Source organism: Clytia hemisphaerica, unplaced genomic scaffold (assembly GCF_902728285.1).
Source record: "Clytia hemisphaerica strain Z4C2 unplaced genomic scaffold, Clytia hemisphaerica genome assembly, whole genome shotgun sequence".
Taxonomy (NCBI): domain Eukaryota; kingdom Metazoa; phylum Cnidaria; class Hydrozoa; order Leptothecata; family Clytiidae; genus Clytia; species Clytia hemisphaerica.
This window is the reverse complement of record NW_027104218.1, coordinates 117,694-137,444: the sequence shown is the minus strand read 5'-3', so window position 1 is coordinate 137,444 and position 19,751 is coordinate 117,694. Positions and strand designations below refer to the sequence as shown.

The following is a 19,751-nucleotide window of genomic DNA, read 5'->3' as shown; positions in this document are numbered from 1 at the left end:
ATAAAAGTATACCCTTTTTGTTTTGTCTATCATCTTTTAAACGAATTTGCTGAAGATGGTGGCCGGTAAAGTAAGCGTATTAAGAACATGTTAAGAACAGTTTTAAGCTGAAAATCACGAACAAAAAAAGAATAGCCGAGCCTCAACCAAAATATACCATGGTTCTTATGAAAAAAAAAATGTCTATATTCTGTATATATTTATAAGTCTATATTCTAAGTTTACAAAAAAATGAAAGTAAGATAAAAAACATAGGAAGTAAGAAAATCGAAGATAAAATGTTTCTTGAATGAATATCATTGTTTTATTCATTGAGTAGTACCCAAAATGTATCGATTCTGTGTTCCTTGCCACCGTAAGGGATACACGCACCAACGAACTTTCCATTCTGATCTATACCTACCTTTCCAGGGATCGTAACGTCATCAACAATCCCCTTCGCGAAGTATGAATTCCCACCATCGTATCCGCCCACAATTGCATTGAGGGGCGGTTTGTCCCCCTTCTTTGCTTCGTGATAATTAAGTTTGGTTGTGGATGTTACAATTTGGAATGACTCTACACGATGTTCGTCCCCACCTAAAGTCAATTTTTTGGTGTAAAAATAATTGAAAAACAGGCGCGTAGGAATGCTCTTTTGGGAAAAATAACAACAAAAAGACATCATTGCATTGAGATGGATTAATGTAATGTCACTTAGTGGAGCCATAGATATCTTATATAAAAAACACTAAGTAAACAAATAAGTAGACCCCTGTTCGGTCCCGAAAATTTGACCAATGAAGTCCATTCCCTCGCCTCTTAGTTTCCCACCATGTCACTTGTTTGTTCTGTTTAAAAAAGTTGCTGGTACTGAACTGTTGTTTATTACTATGGTCTTCTAAGCAAAGATGGCGCATAATTTTGCTTCAACTGCCATGGCTTCAGAAAGAGAGATTAGCTAATGCTGTAAGATATCTGTGAATTGAGCTACAATGTTGGACAAAATATTTGGCAAAAACCTTATAAAAAATCCCAGCCCCCTCCACCCCCAAAATCAATGTTGATGGGTGGGAAAAGCTTGCTATTGTTTACCAAGTCTTATCCAGCATTGAACTGGGGGTAAAAGGGGTTGGGCCTAAGTTATCCACCCACCAGAAACAAGAAAAAAACTATATATTATATTATGTCCAACATTATAGTTCAAATTCTAAAAAAGCTCTACACTCTACACAGCTCGACTTTCCAAGAGTTGTGATAGACATAACAGGCACGGGACGAGAGAGGAAAACGGATAAAATACGGCTTTCTGACATGCGTTCATCAAAATATGATTTTTTGGGCGATTTGGGCATTATGACTCTTAAAATGAAAATTTTCAATTTCATTATCAAGTACAAGTGTGGAAGGAAGCTCAGCATAAAAAACAGAAAGTTGTTTTTTAACTCTGAAATTTTGCACACTACTATTATATCGAATTCGGAAACTTTTGGCTGAGAGAGGCAAAATTCTTACAATCAGTGTCGAAATATAATGAGACTTTTGGTGGTATTTTTTGTCGATTTTAGTACTTCAACTTTATTTCATCGGATAATTCGATTTGGGAGGGGTTTAGTGCCTTCCAGGCTATATTCTAAGTCTTAAATTTAATGTTAAAACTCTGCATTCCCAAAGTTAATTAAAGTACTCAAAAATAATTTGTGGTTTCTAAAATTTTGCAGGCAATTCTCCTTTTTCTCAAATATTATAGCTTTGATTGTAGGCCCTTGGTCACCCTATACGACTTAACACAAGGTATATTATAAACATTTACCATATGGGATGCAAGCTGTCACGAGTCGTCCACTTGAATCAACTCCAACTTTTCCAGGTATCAATAAATCTTTAACAGAAGCTCTGGCATGATATGACCATCCTCCATCGAATCCACCAGATACTGCGTTCTCTGGTACATGATCGCTCGCCTTGGCCTCAACAAATCTAAAAATAACACCATAAAATTGACTTGACAATAGACAGATTATGAACGAGTGGTCTGTATATTGTGAGTGTGATGTGGGTGAAGTGGGCGCCGGGATTGGGTGGTGCTTGCAATAAATTATATTACATATAGCTTTATTGGCCCAGCGCTAGCGAGTGGGCCTTTAAAGAGAGTGTCACTATTTTTTTCCGTGTTTCCTTCTGTCTGTCCGTTTTGGTAGAAACGGCGCTTAATACCAGTAACACACTTTTTGCCGTCTGGTAGGGAAAAGCTTGCGAAAGTCGGGTACTGGCTAAAAAAGATATATTTTCTGATTCCGCGCTCCTTAAACAACAAACGTTTTCAAAACAAAACAAGATGGCGGTTGAAGCGAGGAGATTGATTTCATGTGTTCTGGTGTTGATTCATACTTTCTTGAACATTTTCTTTGCTTTAGTGGTCAAGAGACTTTCAAACCAAAGAAAATTTGTAGTGATTTTTCTTTGTAAACTTTTTCAACATTCTGTCATATGTTATAGTTTTCATAAAGCTTTCTGAGTGAAAATTCTATACCTTAAATCACTTTCACTTTTAGTTTCTTGTTTTCAAAAAGACTTGATTCTGGAATTTGCTGATGAACACTAAAATGGAGTTCATGTGTAAATTAGAACAGGGTTGGAACTTTCTCCATGATGCTACGTGTAAAAATGGTTATTTCTAGATCTGTCTCGTTTAACGAATTGGTGGCTTGATTTTTCAAACTCGACACGGAATTATTTCAAATACCGATTAAATGGAATATGGCAATGGAGACTAAAATGCAGCTCATGTGTAAATTTGAACAAGATTGGAATTTTTTCCATGATGCTACGTGTGAAAATGGTTATATATTTCTAGATCTGTCTCGTTTAACGAATTGGTGGCTTGATTTTTCAAACTCGACACGGAATTATTTCAAATATATACCGATTTTTAAAATGGAATATGGCAATGGAGACTAAAATGCAGCTCATGTGTAAATTTGAACAATATTGGACATTTTTCCATGATGCTACGTGTGAAAATGGTTATATATTTCTAGATCTCTCTCGTTCAACGAATTGGTGGCTTCCTGGCTTGATTTTTCAAACTTGACACAGAATTATTTCAAATACCGATTAAATGGAATATGGCATATGGCAATGGAGACTAAGGTTGCATACCTTTTAATGTTCAAAACCAAAAAACTGAAACTGTTTCACTAAACTGCAAATGGTTTGGGTTTGTTTACCTAAACAAAGAAGCTGTTACATTGCTAATTCGATTTCTAGAATCTTGCCTAAAGTCACAGCAACGAATTTCAAAATGGTAGCCCAGCGGAAGAAAACATTAAAGCTTAGGGCATGTGCATGCGTGCGCTTAGTGAACCAGCGTAAACAAAATGTAGTGCTTGGTTAGAATAATGGTTTAGCAAAACAAAAAATCAAATGGTGCAGTTTGTTTGCTAAACCCTTGGTTTAGCGAACGAAGAAAACACAGAAAAAAGACTGTTGGCTTTGATCGTCTGTTTAGGTAAACTTTTAAATGAATCAATGCGTTCGCTAAACCCTCTGTTTCACTTTTTTGGGTTTTTGGCTAAATGGTATGCACCCTAAACTGCAGCTCATGTGTAAATTTGAACAAGATTGGAACTTTTTCCATGATGCTACGTGTGAATATGGTTGTTTCTGGATCTGTTGTGTTTTACGAATTGGTGGCTTGATTTTTCAAACTCGACACAGAATTATTATAAATACTAATTTTAAATGGAATATGGACACGGTAAATGTAGACTAAAATGCAGCTCATGTGTAAATTTGAACAAGATTAGAACTTTTTTCATGCAATGATGTTGTTTCTTATGGAAGTTGAATTTAATGATATTTTGAATTTGATTGTTTACCTTCGGGGTAGAAAGTTTCAAGCTTTCAACATTCAATTTATTTTTGATTGACTACATTATGTTTCGTTTATTTTTTCACTTCCCTGTTCTAAGAAATGAAGAAAGGGAGAATTATCCTTGTCGACTTATTTTTCATTTTGTTTTGCTCGACGCAGTAAAATTTTAAATCCTTTGGACATCCCTTTCCTGAAATCTTGTTAAACATTTTTTGGAATTTTTGGAAATCCCGAAATTCGCGAAAATCGCGTAAATTTCGCTTTTGCTGGGCCTTCACGCCTAACGGGCTTCTTGTCTTGTTTAGAATTTAAGATATGACCCATAATGATTTGGATCATTGCGCTCTCATGTCTAAGCTCTGTATATCAAAATTAGTTTGACGTGAGTAAAATAATATCTCATTACCTGAAGCTTTCTTGAACCACTTCATTTGGAAGACCTGTAAAGAAGAAAAGTGACATCTATATAATGATACCCATACGTGTCTGAAGCCTTTTTCTACAGCGTTTAGATTTTCGCTAGCGATTTTAGATTTCGTATAACTTTTTCCGGGGGATATGTTTTGGATTCGCTAGCCTAAAATATGATGTTTTTTATAATCCTTACCCCCTGATTAGTACCCATGACGAATACAAAATTTAACAATAGAGTGCAGAAAACGCATTTCTCCACAAGAAGTTTTGAGTAATCCGTTATTTTTCTAAATTTGCTATATTTTGAAACTTTCAAAGGTGACTCTACATTATTCAGATATTCAAATGGAGAGGAAGATTATTTTCGAAATTAGAATCAGAGTTCACTTTTCTTTTTCGTAATAAACATTAAACAAAAGGCAGTTTTCAGTTTTAAAAACAAAAGTGTAAACGTTCACAAACAATAATTACATGTCGAGTGATGCTGATGTTGAGTTACATAGGCAACAATAATTAAAAACGAGGCCTTTTTTGCATCTCGAGAAGAGTGTATTTAAACAATGTTTCATTATTTTTAAAGTGACACTTACGGTTATTGTGTTGCACTCCATTCTCCCCGCAGGAAACAAGGACCAATGGAGAAATATAACCTTTCTAGAGGTCAAATAAATTGGCAAGATATTCGTCAAAGAGAAGAGGAAAAGTAAAAAAAAAGAAAAGAAAAACATTTCTCTTACCCTCCAACCGCTTCTTAACATCTTCACCAAGGTACTCAAAGACTGGAGTAAATTCATTCCCGAAATCAATAATCCTCCAACTGTTTGGTAAGACCCGATAATCAGCTACTGACATCGGGTTGTTTGGATCAGGGAGGCTGCCAGCGATAGCGGAAAATGCATAGGTGTTCTTTTGGGATTTGCTTCCTTTTTCATCTGAGGTGCTTTTGCCACCACTGGTTTGTCCGCCTGCACTGAAAAGACCATATGAGCCAGTCACGCTCGCTGCGAAGGAGTCCGAAACAGCCTCAAGAGATTGACTTTCTTCTAATTTTGTGGTTTGCGTGGTGTAACATGCCACTCCAATCTTTACACTTCTTGGTACAATGTCTCCGAAACGCTGAGTTATTGCTCTTTGAACCTTCTGTTTAGTACAATCTGGATGTTCTTCGAGATATTTGTTGATGAATGATCTGAAGTCATCATTTAACTTGATCTTTGAGTTTTCCAGTTCTGAAGGATGCGGCAGGGTGAATATGCCGATCGGAACTTCGACTTTGAAGACAGATTTGATGGTGGAATCTTTATTGACACTTCTGTTTTTAGTTTCATGCGAATATTCAGCACTTCCAGCTACCCATGGTGTTGAAAATGAAGACCCGACGGTTAGATTTGCCATGACTGACTTATCACTGAAATTTTCTAGCTTTTCAGATTTCTGGGAGAAAGATAAAGCCACTTGGGAAACCATAAAATCAGGGGTTCCAAACAACCTTTCGTTTGGAGGAAAGAACAATGGCTGTTCTGCACGGTCATCTGGACTGCCAAGTTTTCGAAAAACACGACCATATGTCATGTTGCAGTTAAGGATTACCTTTACCCACTCAGCTGCTGTCATTGATGAGAAATCAATGGGTGCTTGAGCTTTTTTGTCAATTTCACCTTTGAAGACTTTCAATCTTTGATCTAGTTCGAGGGATTCGATTTTTTGTAAATCAGGAGCTGTCAGTGTTTTTGTCTTTGGTAATTCGGGAACGGCCAACATTTTGTACATCTTATTCTTCTTTCGGACTGTATTGAACAACTTGATATCAGCCTCGGTCAGCTTTTTACCAGCAAGTTTCACGAGCTCGTCCAAGTCTTTCTCTGAAATGGATTCAGGATCGTCCACTCCAAGCTCGTCGGAAATGATTTCACAAATTTCTTTGTATGTTTTGAAAGCATCCCCTGTCTGTGTCTCTCCAGTCTCCTTTTCTTCATTTTTATCAGCTGAAAGATAGAAAATCGGTTTTAAGAAATTTGAAGATAAAACTTGTGTTTTAAGTTCCTTGACACTTTTACCAAAAAACAGCATTCATAAGTTGTTTGTTAATTTATTTTGTTGAGAGTAATTAAAAATTTAATCATAAAAAGACGTAACAAAAATAGCTTAGTTTTAATGGGTAATTAACCTTTTTGTTTCGAACTTTCTTTAAATTGTCTGCAAAGAATTGAACTATTTGAAACTTTTCGGAAAATGTTTCTAAATTAATTTGTCAAAAGCTATGATTATTTCTTAAAGAAAATTTCGGATGAAAAATTTCGTAAAAACCACTATTTTCAAGAGCTTGAGACAAGAAAGTTGTTTTTACAAAAATTTTCCGAAAATTTATTTTTAATTCATCTAAAGAAGATACACAATCTACCGCTAATCTAAAATTATTAAAAAATGTATTTTCTTCGCCGAAAATAAGGTCCTCAAAGTTGAAATACTCTCCTTTGCAAAAGTCATCTTCTTCTTCATCAATTATTTTCATCTTGACTTTTGAATTTTCGGAATCAAGAATAATTGCCCTAACAGAACATGTATAACATGTCATAGTTTTGTTGGCTACTTCAGGCAAAAATCTACATTTTTTACATGTAAAAATATGAAAAATTCACTATGATCAGAGCCTTTAAGCCGCGAAATCACATTCAGCCACGGCTTAAACTTAAGAAAAAGCTTCAAAGGCCCTCCTCTCTGGTTGGCGTAAAGGCGTGATAGAGGGTTTTTCGTGGCGTGATGGTGTGAATTTTGGGTCCGCTGCAAAGGGGTGCTTTCATCAAATGAAGTTTGAAACCTTCTTTACACTACACTGGTATTTCCAGACTGAAAAAATAGTAAAAAATTAGTTCCAGCCAAAATATATTGAAAAAACTTGGTAGCCTTACCTTTGCTGTCAGCCATTTTGTGTAAACTGTCAATCAGAGTATCTAGAAGGAAAGTGAAATTGGTTACTATACGTCAGCGAAATTTCAGTGACGAAAAAGGTCAATTACTATTTCACCTTTTTGTGTCAATGATTTGATAGCATCAAAAAATCAAAAGATGCCTTGTAAACCTTTAGCTGAAGTGAAGTCAAAAAATCTATCTTGCAGATGGAAATCTGATAGTGTTTCAAAAGGTAGTTTTTCTCCAAGGATTTAAAGTTCACATTTTTCTCTCTAGGTGAATGGCTTTTCACCGGGGAACTGGTACAGGGGAAAATTCACTGATGCAAAATATATTCATTTTCTTTTTGATCCTGTCTAAATGCGTAATAAAGAAGACAAACAAGTATTATGTTGACGTTTACAGACAAAAAATTCAAATTTACCTTTTTGAACTCACATTTAAGGGCTCTGACCATAGTCAGAAAATTGATTTTAGTATCTGAACATAAAAGTTATGTTTTAGATTCTTTAACACTTTTAACAAAGAATTGTCTTTATAAATTGCTTTTTAGTCAAACCCCTTAAGAGTAATTAAGAACTTAATTGCAAAAATGACGTTATGAACTTTAAAAAGACGTTAATAATATGTTGCATCATCACCTTCTTTTAGAAAAAGTGCTAAGTTTTAATGGGTAATTAACCTTTTTGCTTCGAACTTTTTTCAAACTGTCCGCAAAGAATTGAACTATTTTAAATTTTGCGGAAAATTTTTCTAAAAAGATGTGTCAAAAGTTATAACTGTTTTTTTAAGCAAAATCCAGATGAAAAATTGATGAAAAACCACTATTTTGAAGATTTCGAGACAAAGAAGCATTTACAAAAATTTTCCGCAAAAGATTTTATTGTTCAGTAAAAGATACACCATTTACTGCGAAAAAATTTTCAAAATGTTTTTTCTTCGCCGAAACTAAGCTCTTCAAAGTTGAAATACTCTTCCTCGCAAAAGTCTTCATTTTCTTCTTCATCAAATTTTTTCAATGCAGTTTTTGAATTTTCAGATTCAGGAATAGTTTGTCTAACAGAAAATCTATAGCATGTCATAGTTTTGTTGGTTACATCAGTCAGAAAACACATTTTAAACACGGCAATTATGAAAAATTCACTATGGTCAGAGCCCTTAATTATGATGAAGAATTACCGATAATTCATACCGTGAAAATCACGTTCCGAAATCATATATCGACCTGTGACGACCAATCAGCGCGCAATCAACGCAAAGAAAAGTAACCACGACGACAATCCAAGATCTTGTACTAAGTTCAAAGTTTATACTTTTATTCGCGTCGTTGAAGGGCGTGTTCACACTATTGCTTGAAAGTTGCTTGAAAATATGAGAACAAAGAAGTGCACGATCCTCTCCTTTGTTTTTCATTATCTGAGTTTGCACGATTGCATGATCACTGAAACTTGCAGTGTAAACACACCCGAAAATACAACTCAAAAAAGTCATCAACGCTTTTAAAAAAGTGTCAGCGATAGAGAATCATAACATAGGGTGTTTTTCCACTGATGCCTTAAGCTTTCAGAATTAACGAAACTTGTAATAAAATGATGAATAGCCCAAAACTATTCATATGATTTGTAAGAAAACATTTGAAAAGAAAATATTATCGTGCATTCTTCTCTTGTCATCCAAAAATGATATGAATAGTGTGGGCTAGAAAAAAACAAAAAATACCTCACTTCACAAAGTTCTAAGATTATAGAGCTTGCTGCAGGTAGATGAGTCTGCTAAATCACGCGCCTCACGCGCCCTATATTTTGAATGCGCCCACGCGCCTTAGTGCCCACGCGCCTATGTTTTTCACGCGCCTTTATTTTTTTCACGCGCCCTTAAATTTTCACGCGCCTATATTTTTCACGCGCCTTAAAATTGAGTTATATATGGCAAATAGCAGCTGGCACAGATTATCTCCTTAATTTGATATAGGACTTAGTTTTAAAACACATACAGTGGAACCTCTTATTAGCGGAAACCATCGGGGAAAGGGGTTAGTGTCCGCTAATTAGAAGTGTCCGCCTTTTAGAAACTTTTGATCTCGGAGCTCCAATTTTGAAATTAAGCAATCCCAGGGTGTGGAAAATACAAAATTGGGGTCTAAAGTACTTATCTGCAGACACTAGGCCATAGAAGAGCTCGAGTGACTGGCAAGAGGTTAAACCGAGGTGGTGGGTACGGACTTGAAGTACCAGTGATTTATGATTTCTTTGGCCCACCTAAATTCGTTGAATGGGTCAAGGGAAAACTGGAAATTTGTAGAAAAAACTTGAATAATAAGACTAATAAGTGCTTGAAATAAAAATATCTAAATTTTTTTTTTCAATTTTGGGCGTCTGTGACCCGTTTGATATGCAACGTCCACTAATTGAAGAGCTAAAATAGGGGTTTTGGCCATTTCGTGCAAAAAAATTATCCGCTAATCAGAGGGTCCGCTAATTGAGTGTCCGTCTTTTAGAAACTTTTTTATGAGGATTTGACTAGGAAACGGCCGGGGAAAATGAAATTGTCCGCTAATCAGAGGTTTCCGCCTTTTAGAGTGTCCGTTGATTAGAGGTTTTACTGTACATATTTATAAATGGTTCTATCAAATATAACATTGTCTCGGGAAAAGCCTCGGGAAAACGACAAATTCTCTTACACTTCTCATTTTCTCCCCAAGACTAGGGGTATTAAGCATTTCTACCCCACGAAATCCGTGCCTCTGCTAACAGCAGAGATCGTCCAAAGGACGAATTATTTTTCAATTAGAGATTCATTTAAGATAAAGTGGTTTGATTTTATTTAGATATATCTTATAGTTATTGAAAGATACTAGAGAATTTGAGTACTCAATGTGTTCATTTGATTTTTTACAAATGATGGAAACTCATCACACAGTAAGTTTGTAGAGGGAGCAAAAACCCCCTTATGAAAATGGAATAAATTTGGAAAACCGAAAATTTTGGAAAATCTTAAGATTAAAATCTAGAATATAAATATTATTGATTCGCAACACTTAGAAAAAGGAGATGTACATTTTTTTGTTTTCTAGGTGAGAATGGGCCAAAAAGCAATTAAATTATAAGCGTGTGAAAAATATGGGTGCATGAAAATTTTAAGGGCGCGTGAAAATTTTAGGGCGCGTGAAAAAAAATAAGACGCGTGAAAAGTATGGGCGTGTGGAAATTTAAGGGCGCGTGAAAAAAATTAAGGCACGTGAAAAATATGGGCGCGTGAAAAGTTAAGGGCGCGTGAAAAAAATAAAGGCGCGTGAAAAAGCAAGGCGCGCGAGGCGCGTGGGCACTAAGGCGCATGGGTGCGTTCAAAATATAGGGCGTGTGAGGCGCGCGAGGGGCGTGATTTAGCAGACTCCAGGTAGATTTGTCTGACACAGAATGTTATAAACAGTCTGTGTGTGAACAGACTTTCTGAACTTTGGAAACCCATAACACATAATCAATTTACCATAAAAACTCTTTTACAAGCTCTTTAGAATAAATGATGGAAAGGGGAGACGGGGGTTGCTTCACTTAAACAAATCGCAACTATTTATATTGGTAATTTTTTATTCTTATAAAATGTAAATATTAATTTGATTTATTTAAGTGCATGAAGTACTTTCATATTGAGGGGGCTGAAGTCTTGTGACACCTTGGTTTGACCCGAGGGGGGAAATTTGAGCTCTAGATTGCTTGAAAATGCACTCAATTAAGACAATTATGACAAATTAAAAAAGAAAAACTTGGCATTTTGTAAAATAACTATTTTTGAAAAAATTATTGGGGGCATAGCCCCCCCCCAGTTGCTCTGGCACTGAAGTGATATCAAAGAAATAAAGAAGAAAATTCATGTGTTTTCTTTTTTAAGTCTAGTTCTCTGGTGACTCTTGATACTAGGGTAATATTCCATTTCATGTATATTAAACATTTACTTTACCTCTAAAGTTCCAATTCCTTTTGCCGTGACCCTGAGACAGATTCTTTCACTCGTGATGCAAGTGGTACATAATTCACAAAAATCTTTACCCTCATTAACATTATCCGACCGTGACTCTGGGTTAATTTTAGTTCTAATTATTCGTGACACGACGAGCATTGATTTGTTTGAACTTTTTCAATAAAGCCGTGACTCTGGGGCAATTTTCATTTGCTTCGTGATTTCTGGGGATTTGCTGGGGTAATTTCTATCCAAGTGTTGATTTTCGAACATTTTCTAATAAAGCCGTGACTCTGGGGCAATTTTCATTTGCTTCGTGATACATAGAGGATATCTATCCAAGGGTTGATTTTCGAATATTTTCTAATAAAGCCGTGACTCTGGGGCAATTTTCATTTGCTTCGTGATACAGGGGTGATTTATATTCAATTGTTCAATTTTTTAGAAGTGATAAGATTTCAAAACTGGCATCTTAGGCGGAGTACTTCACGAGAAGTATATAAATCAAAACTATTAAGTAGTTGTAGGATGAGTTCAATACGTTCAAGTAAAGGCTCGATATTTCAGGTTAGGTGGTGAAGTGAGATATTCTGTGTTTGATATTCTGTGTTTGAAAATATTTTGCAGAAAAATGTATAAAAACATAGACAGTGAAATGAGTGTTGAGGTACCATGTACTTAGGATTGTATTACTTTGGTATAGACATATTTCATGTCTGTACCACCTCAACCACTATCCCATAGGTACATTAAGATATCAATACATATAACTCATTTCGCTTGTGAAAAATGTTGATTAATTGTAAGGAATTTTCTTACCTTCACTTTCGAGAAATGCGTTGTCAAAATTTGAAGCCTTTGTAGACAAATTTAGATGAATGATAAATGTAGATAAATTTTTGAAGATTAGGTCTTTACTTGTTTGTGGTCAGTATAGAAAGGATATTTCTTCCTCGTGAGTTTCGAATTTTCAGTCAGGGTCTGGGTAAGATATTGTTATGAATTGCTATGTTTGTTCGGGGGAAATGGGCTCTAAGTTGACGAGTCCTTTTGTTATTAAATAAGATATTGTTCTTGTCCGTTTCAAGTTGAGATTGAAAGTATTGTTTAATGTGATGTTTCATGTATTGTTTCAAAAAAGAATTAAAAGTATCTGTATGGTGTGATATTTCATGTATTGTTTCAAAGGGAACTTGCTTACACAGGGTTCTATTGAGTCGTTTTGTTGAACGAGTAAAGTATGGGCGAGACAAATGTTCGTTTAGAAATATTTTCAGTGTGATTTTATTTCGTATTGGGAGTATGGGAATGAATGTAATATCTTTTTAATGTAAGTATTTTTTACGTAATCATTTATACACGTTTTTTTTTACATAAAACAAACTATATAAGAACATAAGGCTTCGAGGCCCAAAAATTTAAGAACATTCTAAGAACATACTAAGGCTTTGGAGACTTAAAAACATGCAATTTCTCAAGAAATTACATCAAAATGCTCAAAAAATGCTGAAAATAAGAACATTTTAAGAACATTTTTAGGCTTCAAATCCAAAAAACTAAGAAGATCCGAAGGCTTCGAAAATTTTTGACGTTCTTATAAAAAAAAAACGTGTATGTGCATTCATTCAAGCATATTTTCATGAGTGATTTCCTTTAATGGTTTTTTGGTCGCCTCACGCAAGTGAAGAAGACCTTTACTTTTGTTAAGATTACTTCAACTGTATTCTTAGATTTACTATTATAATAATATTTATTGAAACTTTCTAGTAGCAACTTCTTTTTGTACAAACAAGAAATATTCATTGATATTACATAGTTCAACATGATATGATTAAGTGACCTCAAACTCTATAACTTGAATGTGTCCTTAACTCGAACGATTTTTTTATCCCTTCAGAACAAATTTAGGCTATTTTCACCTACATCCCTAATGTTAGTTTTAAAAAATGATGACTTTCTGAAAACCTTTAAGATTTTAGGAATGACAAAAGCAATATTTTGCATATTTAATTTTGAAGAATAGTTTTCTGGCTAGGTCGCGATATATGTGTGTCTGAAAATGTCGTTGCTTTTCACGTCTAATGGAATAAACTGACGTACGGCAAGAGAAGATCGTCATGTATGAAACCGGCAATCTCTCTCTTAATACAAAAAATTTCATACTATCATATGACAGTCAGTAAAACATAATGGGATAATGCTCTTCCACAAGCTACGATTATGTTACGTTATTGTATAACATTAGATATAGAAAACTCAGTGATAATCCATGACTGAATTTCTTGGGGCAAACGGGGCAAAGCGTGGCAAGCTGTGGCAAGGAAACAAAGCGATGTTCCCATGGCTGAATTTCTTGATGCAAATGGGGCAAAGCGTGGCGAGCTGTGGCAACATACATTTCATATAGTGAACACAGCAATATCCTCATAGCTGAATAGTCTGTGTGATTCGGTGATTTGGTGATTTTTTCGGTATAAAAGCGTTTTTTGCAATTATCTTTTTATATATTTTCATATTAAGATGTTTTCGGTATAAGCGTTTTTCGCAATTATCTTTTTATAAGCATATTAAGATTTTTGTTTCATAATTGTTTAGGATTTAGTTTCATAATTATACGTAAGATAAAAACAAAGTATGATTTTTCGTAAGAAGAAAACCTTGGGCTTTTTAATAAGAAAATTTTTTGATAACAGTTTTTTTTCCTAGCTAGAAGAAATACAAATGCGTATTTACAACACCATGTGTTTTTAATCAGTTTCAAATTTTAAACAATGGAACTGGCCGCAAAGCCTGGTGTTTTACGGTGTTTCCGTATAAAAGACGTTAATGAAATATTATATTACCCTCTTCTATATAATAATACCCATAAGTGTGTCATTCATGTCCAGTACTATGACATTTATCCGCTGGCAGCCAGCTGCACAGTTTGTAAACATTTATCTTTCTTTTATCTCCATAATAAGCTGTCAATCAAAAATTACAACTAACGAAAGTAAAAGTGTTAAAACAAATGTCAATCAAACGACAAACGACAACAAGCCATGCCTTTTATGGTAATTGTCGTGATGGGTTTCTTCTAATTCTAAATTTGTGTTACACAACTGAAACTTATATAAAATAAAACAAGACGACTTAAAGTCGAAAATTTCGCCTAAAGTTTAAACTACATGGGAAAAAACAAGAAGTAGAGATGGAAGCTAATCTGAAGTCTACTTTACATCGAGCCTTGACGAAACAAATTTATATGAACAACGAGGCTCAAAATCGCTAAAAAGATAAGATCAATTTACGAACAATGGTTGTTTAATTCTTAAGAACTAATAACTGAAGGGCATATCACCAACTATAAAGAGATATTAGTTTGATTCTTATAGAGTATATGCTTATAAGAAAAATACCTTATCAGGGAAAACTTCGTCGGGGAAAAGTGACGAAGTTTTGGCCAAGTGAGGAATATTTTTCCCCGACGAAAATTTACCCTGGCTAAATGCGTTTACCAACTACCAGCAAGTGACGAATGTTTTTCCGCGACGAAGTTTCCCCCGATAAGGTAAATATGTTCATATTGCGCGCCATCCCTTGATTACTACTTGTAAGAGCTACTTACCGAAAGCTATATCACCTTCTATCGAGAATTATTGATTTGATTCTTATAAAGTATATGCTTATAAGAAAAATAAATATGCTCATATTGTGCGCCATCCCTTGTTTACTTTGTAAGAACTAATTACCGAAGTAGTCTGGCCGAAATACAATAAAACAGGGGTGAACGTAGAAAAAAATTCCGCGTAAACTTTCTTGGTACCGTTGGAAGCGAAATTTTATGTGTAGATTATTATACTCAGAGCCTCATGATGAGGCCCTTGGGGAAAACTTTTGGTAAAATCAAGACTGAAGTGTACTTCTTCGCCCCAAAACAGATACGTTTTTAGCAGTGTACTGGTCATCAGCTACACTAAAAACCTATCAAAGCTATTCAAAGTCTTTGAAAGTCAGCACTATCCCCATGTGCTTTCGCCTTGCACTTGACCCATTTGATATCATGGATGACCCTGTTTAATTGCTTGTGGTTTCCAGAAATGTGTTTGTTGGGAAATCCCCCTCCCCCAGATTTTTGAGACAGGGGTATACATATTTGAGTGTTTTGAAAGACACCTACCATTGCAAGGATAGCACTTTTCAAGGCATTTTATATCGAAAATGGGTCCTAAGTGTTTTATTTCACCAATTTTTTCCCCAAGGGCCTCAACATGAGGCTCTGAGTATGTTAAACCTCGTAAAATTCCGCTTCCAACGATACCAAGAATGTTTACGCGGAATTTTTTTCCAGGTCAACTTTTATTTCTGCCAGACTAAATAAAGGGTATATCACCGTTTATCAAGAGTTATCGATTTGATTCTTATAAAGTATATGCTTATAAGAAAAATAAATATGCTCATATTGTGCGCCATCCCTTGTTTACTTTGTAAGAACTAATTACCGAAGGCTATATCACCTTCTATCGAGAGTTATTGATTTGATTCTTATAAAGTATATGCTTATAAGAAAAAAAAATATGCTCACGTTGCGCGCCATCCCTTGTTTACTTTGTAAGAACTAATTACCGAAGAGTATATCACCGTTTATCAAGAGTTATCGATTTGATTCTTATAAAAAGTATATGCTTATAAGAAAAAAATAAATATGCTCATATTGTGCGCCATCCCTTGTTTACTTTGTAAGAACTAATTACCGAAAGGTATATTACCGTCTATCGAGCGTTATTGATTTGATTCTTATAAAGTATATGCTTTAAAAGAAAAATAAATATGCTCACATTGCGCGCCACCCCTTGTTTACTTTGTAAGAACTAATTACCGAAGGGTATATCACCGTTTATCAAGAGTTATCGATTTGATTCTTATAAAGTATATGCTTATAAGAAAATAAAGAACAAATCAAAACTGTGAAGCTAAAGACACAAAGATATATGACGTAATCCAAAGAAAACCCGCGAAAATCGTCCGTGGTTATACGAGCGTGTAATTTGTAAATTGAATTTAGTGAGTTTGTCCACCGTATCGAGTACTTTCGTTTTCTAATTTTTTTATTACACCGCCGCCGCCGCCGCGAAAGGCTATCGTAATACTTTCGCTAGGCGAAATTAATAAACCAGCTGCGCTGGAATGTCGCCTGAATAGAATAGCTTGAAGAGCTTAAAAGTTTGAAAAAAGTAAAACACGAGAACAATAGGAGACACAGATAGATCAATGAAAATAAACCAGCTGCGCTGGAAGGTCGCCTGAATAGAATAGCTTAAAGAGCTTAAAAGTTTGAAAAAAGTAAAACTCGAAAAGCTTAACAGTGTAACACGTGATTTGCGAATGTGCAAAATCGTTAAAAAGCAACGTGCTTTTGATTCGCATTAATGTCAAAATGGCTGAAGTTAATTTTAAGTTACACGTTTTTTTTATAAGAACAAACTATATAAGAACATAAGGCTTCGAGGCCCAAAAATTTAAGAACATTCTAAGAACATTCTAAGGCTTTGGAGACTTATAAACATGCATTTTCTTAAGAAATTAAATCAAAATGCTCAAAAAATGCTGAAAATAAGAACATTTTAAGAATATTTTTAGGGTTTTCCTTTGTTCTGAAGGAATAAAAAAAACGTTCAAGTTATAGTAGGGGGAAAAATATTTTTTTAATCAAAGCAATTATTATACTTTTTTGGAAAGCTAAGGGGTAGGGGAATGAAAATGACTTGGTTGCCAATTTTTTTTCGGACTAATCTTACTTTTTTGAGAGCTTTCCAAAAATATACAACAGGTCTCCGTTTTCTCAAGCTAAAATTTTCATTAATTTTTCACCCTATGATTTTTGCCTGAGACCGTCGTATTTGTCCGAAAATCACGCCAAAGTGAATTTCGAAAAAGAATTGGCAACCAAGTTATTTTGATTCCCCTACCCCTTAGCTTTCCAAAAGTGTATAACAAGTGCTTTGACTAAAAAAATCGAGCGATTTTACAAATCCCCCCCTACTATTAAGGACACATTCAAGTTATAGAGTTTGAGGTCACTTAATCATATCATGTTTAACTTGTATCAATGAATGTTTCTTGTTTGTATAATAAAGAATTGCTGCTATAAAGTTCTTCTTACTAATGCTTCATCTGCAGAATCAAATCAAAGTATCGAGTGATTCATGTTTTAAGATTTTCTTTAGATTTAGTTGCTATTGCGACTATTCACAAGTGAGATTCGATTTACAGGTGAAGGAAGCTTGATTTGTGGTTTTATGGAATCCGAGGCTTTTTATTGGCATAATGAAGTTCCTTGAAATGTTCATAACTCCAATATCTCTGACCTGTTAACTTTTTACATTGTCAGTCGACTAGACTAGAACTCTGAGTACTCGCAGTAGAGGGTCAAAGTTCATAACTTAAAACAAAAGTTGTTATTGCATATTTGGAATCTACATGAAATTCTGCGTCGACTGGTGTACAATTTGTAAACCATACACCATACAAATTTCTGATCAGAAAAACTCAATCCTTTTAACTGTGTCGGTAACAGGGGGTTACTTTATTGGATATTGGTGTCCAATGATGCTATTTTGGGGACTTTATTAGCCTTAGCAGGGCTTGAAAAATATATCTCAATTAGTTTTTAAGAAAAATTGAATTTATATTTACGCTAAGGCTGTAATTTCAAACTATGATACAAAAATTCTATACATTCAAAAAAATACTTTACAAAAGGGTCATATTGGGCTCTTCTAAAAAATGTCCGTACATGGAAGGTGGAGGATAAAGTATCCGGGGGGTAGTAAAAAATCTACAAAATTTGCCTTGTCTGGGGGGTAAAAATACTCTATTTTTGGGTAACATTGCTCTGTTTGAGGGTACTTTTGAATGTCCAGGGGTCAACTGATGCTTGTCCGGTGGGTTATACCTGCTGCCCGGGGGTCAAAAGTCAAAATGTCCGTGGGGGGGGGGCAAATTTCCAAATATTCAAATATCCTCCACCTCCCCTCCCCATTTTCAATTTTTTTCTGGAAGAGTCCATTACGTGGTATTATCATAATATCCTATAATGGGTAACTAAATTGCTTTTAAAGAATCATCTTTTCTACTAAAATTGTTGTTGTTGACAATTTGTCCAAATTGTGAATACGTAAATATTACACGAATACGAATCTTCGAAAAAAATCTGTACAAGTTTATATTTGATTTAATACCTTAAAACATATTTTGCTCTATTGAAAATAATTTTTTCTGCATTTCCTATGTAAGGTACTGTTTGATGAGATCACGCAAATAATTATTGGAAAGTTTACTGTCCACCATAAGATCCAAGGGGCACAGCGACGCCACCTTTGTCCGCCCCTTCCATTCCCTTACTATAAGGTGGTGGTTGTTCCTCGACGGCCCTAAGGGATGTCGGTCTTGAAATTACAATATTTCGTCCAGCGGGAATGTTTCCGTTCTCAGCGTCAATATCAGTAGTGGGTGCTCTTCTTCCTGGCAATGAGAAACTAAACAAAGGTGGCTCTACACCGTTGTTACGTGCTCGACGGTACTGTAAAAAGGCTTCAAACAAGAATAAGGCCATTAGGATCAATCCAAAAAATGCTGAAAATCCAATGCGCGTTGCTCGGCTACCATGATGAATGTCAGTTACGCTAGCCACTAATGAAGCACTCAAGAGAAGTGTTAACGCACCGATAAATAACGGATACATCATGATATCGGTGGTCCGGCAAAAGTCGGGCGCCAATTTTGCGATGCTGGTCACGTGGATGAGGAGATCGATAAAGATGTACATGAAACATGTCCAGATGACGAAGGTGTAGAATGAGAAACGTGTGAAATAGAACGCTATTGTTGTTGGGAGAATACAACCTGCTAATATGCAGCAAATGAGCTGAGCTAATTTGACACGTCCTATCCATGTCTTGGTGATGTAATTGAAATCAAATTTAATCATTGTTGCGAAGACTGTTGATGGGTCATGTGACCTTTCACCAGCCAATGATTCTCGTTCATCATCACTACTGTCATCCATCATGATTGGCTTGCGTTGTATTTTCCTTTGTTCTGATTGGCTCGTTTTAATTTTTTCTTTCGTTTTTGTTCTATTATGTAATTGAAATGGAAGAATAGTTTAATAGCTTTGTTGTTATATGATTGTAAGGCTTGTAACAGTTTCAAACGAAAGATTCAAGAGATTCATAAGTGGCAAAAATTCTTCTCTTCCCTTATACACGTTTTTCTTTTATAAGGAACCTTAACTTTGCTCTGAGCCTGGAGTTCCTTATTTTTACAGAGAATTTCAGCCTCAAAATTCCTTATCGAGTTCCTTATTTACATAGCATCTCTCCGGGGGGGTACTAGGGTTGCGAGCTGACGGGGGGTGCCGCCCGACTTTCGAACTTTGGACCCTTACCGGGACTAAAAAGGAGAAAACAAAGGAAAATTTTGGGAATTTTACGACCCTTAGCGGGACAAATCTGACCAATTTTGACCAAATTTCGATCTTTCAGGGGGTAAAAAGTTGAAATTTTCCTAATTTTCCGACCCTTAGTGGGACTGAAATTTGATTTTCTGATTTTTCCGACCCTTAGCGGGACTT

At 35.3% G+C, this 19,751-nt stretch overlaps 1 protein-coding gene across 1 annotated transcript; it reads right to left on the bottom strand.

The window, feature by feature from the left end:
* Positions 1-212: 212 nt before the first annotated feature.
* On the bottom strand, positions 213-12,078 carry LOC136815767 (uncharacterized). Its single transcript, XM_067072215.1, has 6 exons — positions 11,957-12,078; positions 7,180-7,221; positions 5,008-6,255; positions 4,263-4,296; positions 1,793-1,959; positions 213-579 (listed from the first exon to the last, which is right to left on the bottom strand). The coding sequence occupies exons 2-6, from the start codon at positions 7,193-7,195 to the stop codon at positions 305-307; spliced, it is 1,740 nt and encodes a 579-aa protein (XP_066928316.1). The 5' UTR covers positions 7,196-7,221; positions 11,957-12,078; the 3' UTR covers positions 213-304.
* Between the last annotated feature and the right edge of the window lie 7,673 nt (positions 12,079-19,751).

Excerpts from the sequence above, each read along its gene's own strand:
- LOC136815767 (XM_067072215.1), bottom strand. Across the intron at positions 4,297-5,007 it reads TGTTAAGAAGCGGTTGGAGG|GTCTTCCAAATGAAGTGGTT; the intron begins GTAAGAGAAATG and ends TCTTCTTTACAG. Across the intron at positions 580-1,792 it reads GACAGCTTGCATCCCATATG|GTGGGGACGAACATCGTGTA; the intron begins GTAAATGTTTAT and ends AATTGACTTTAG.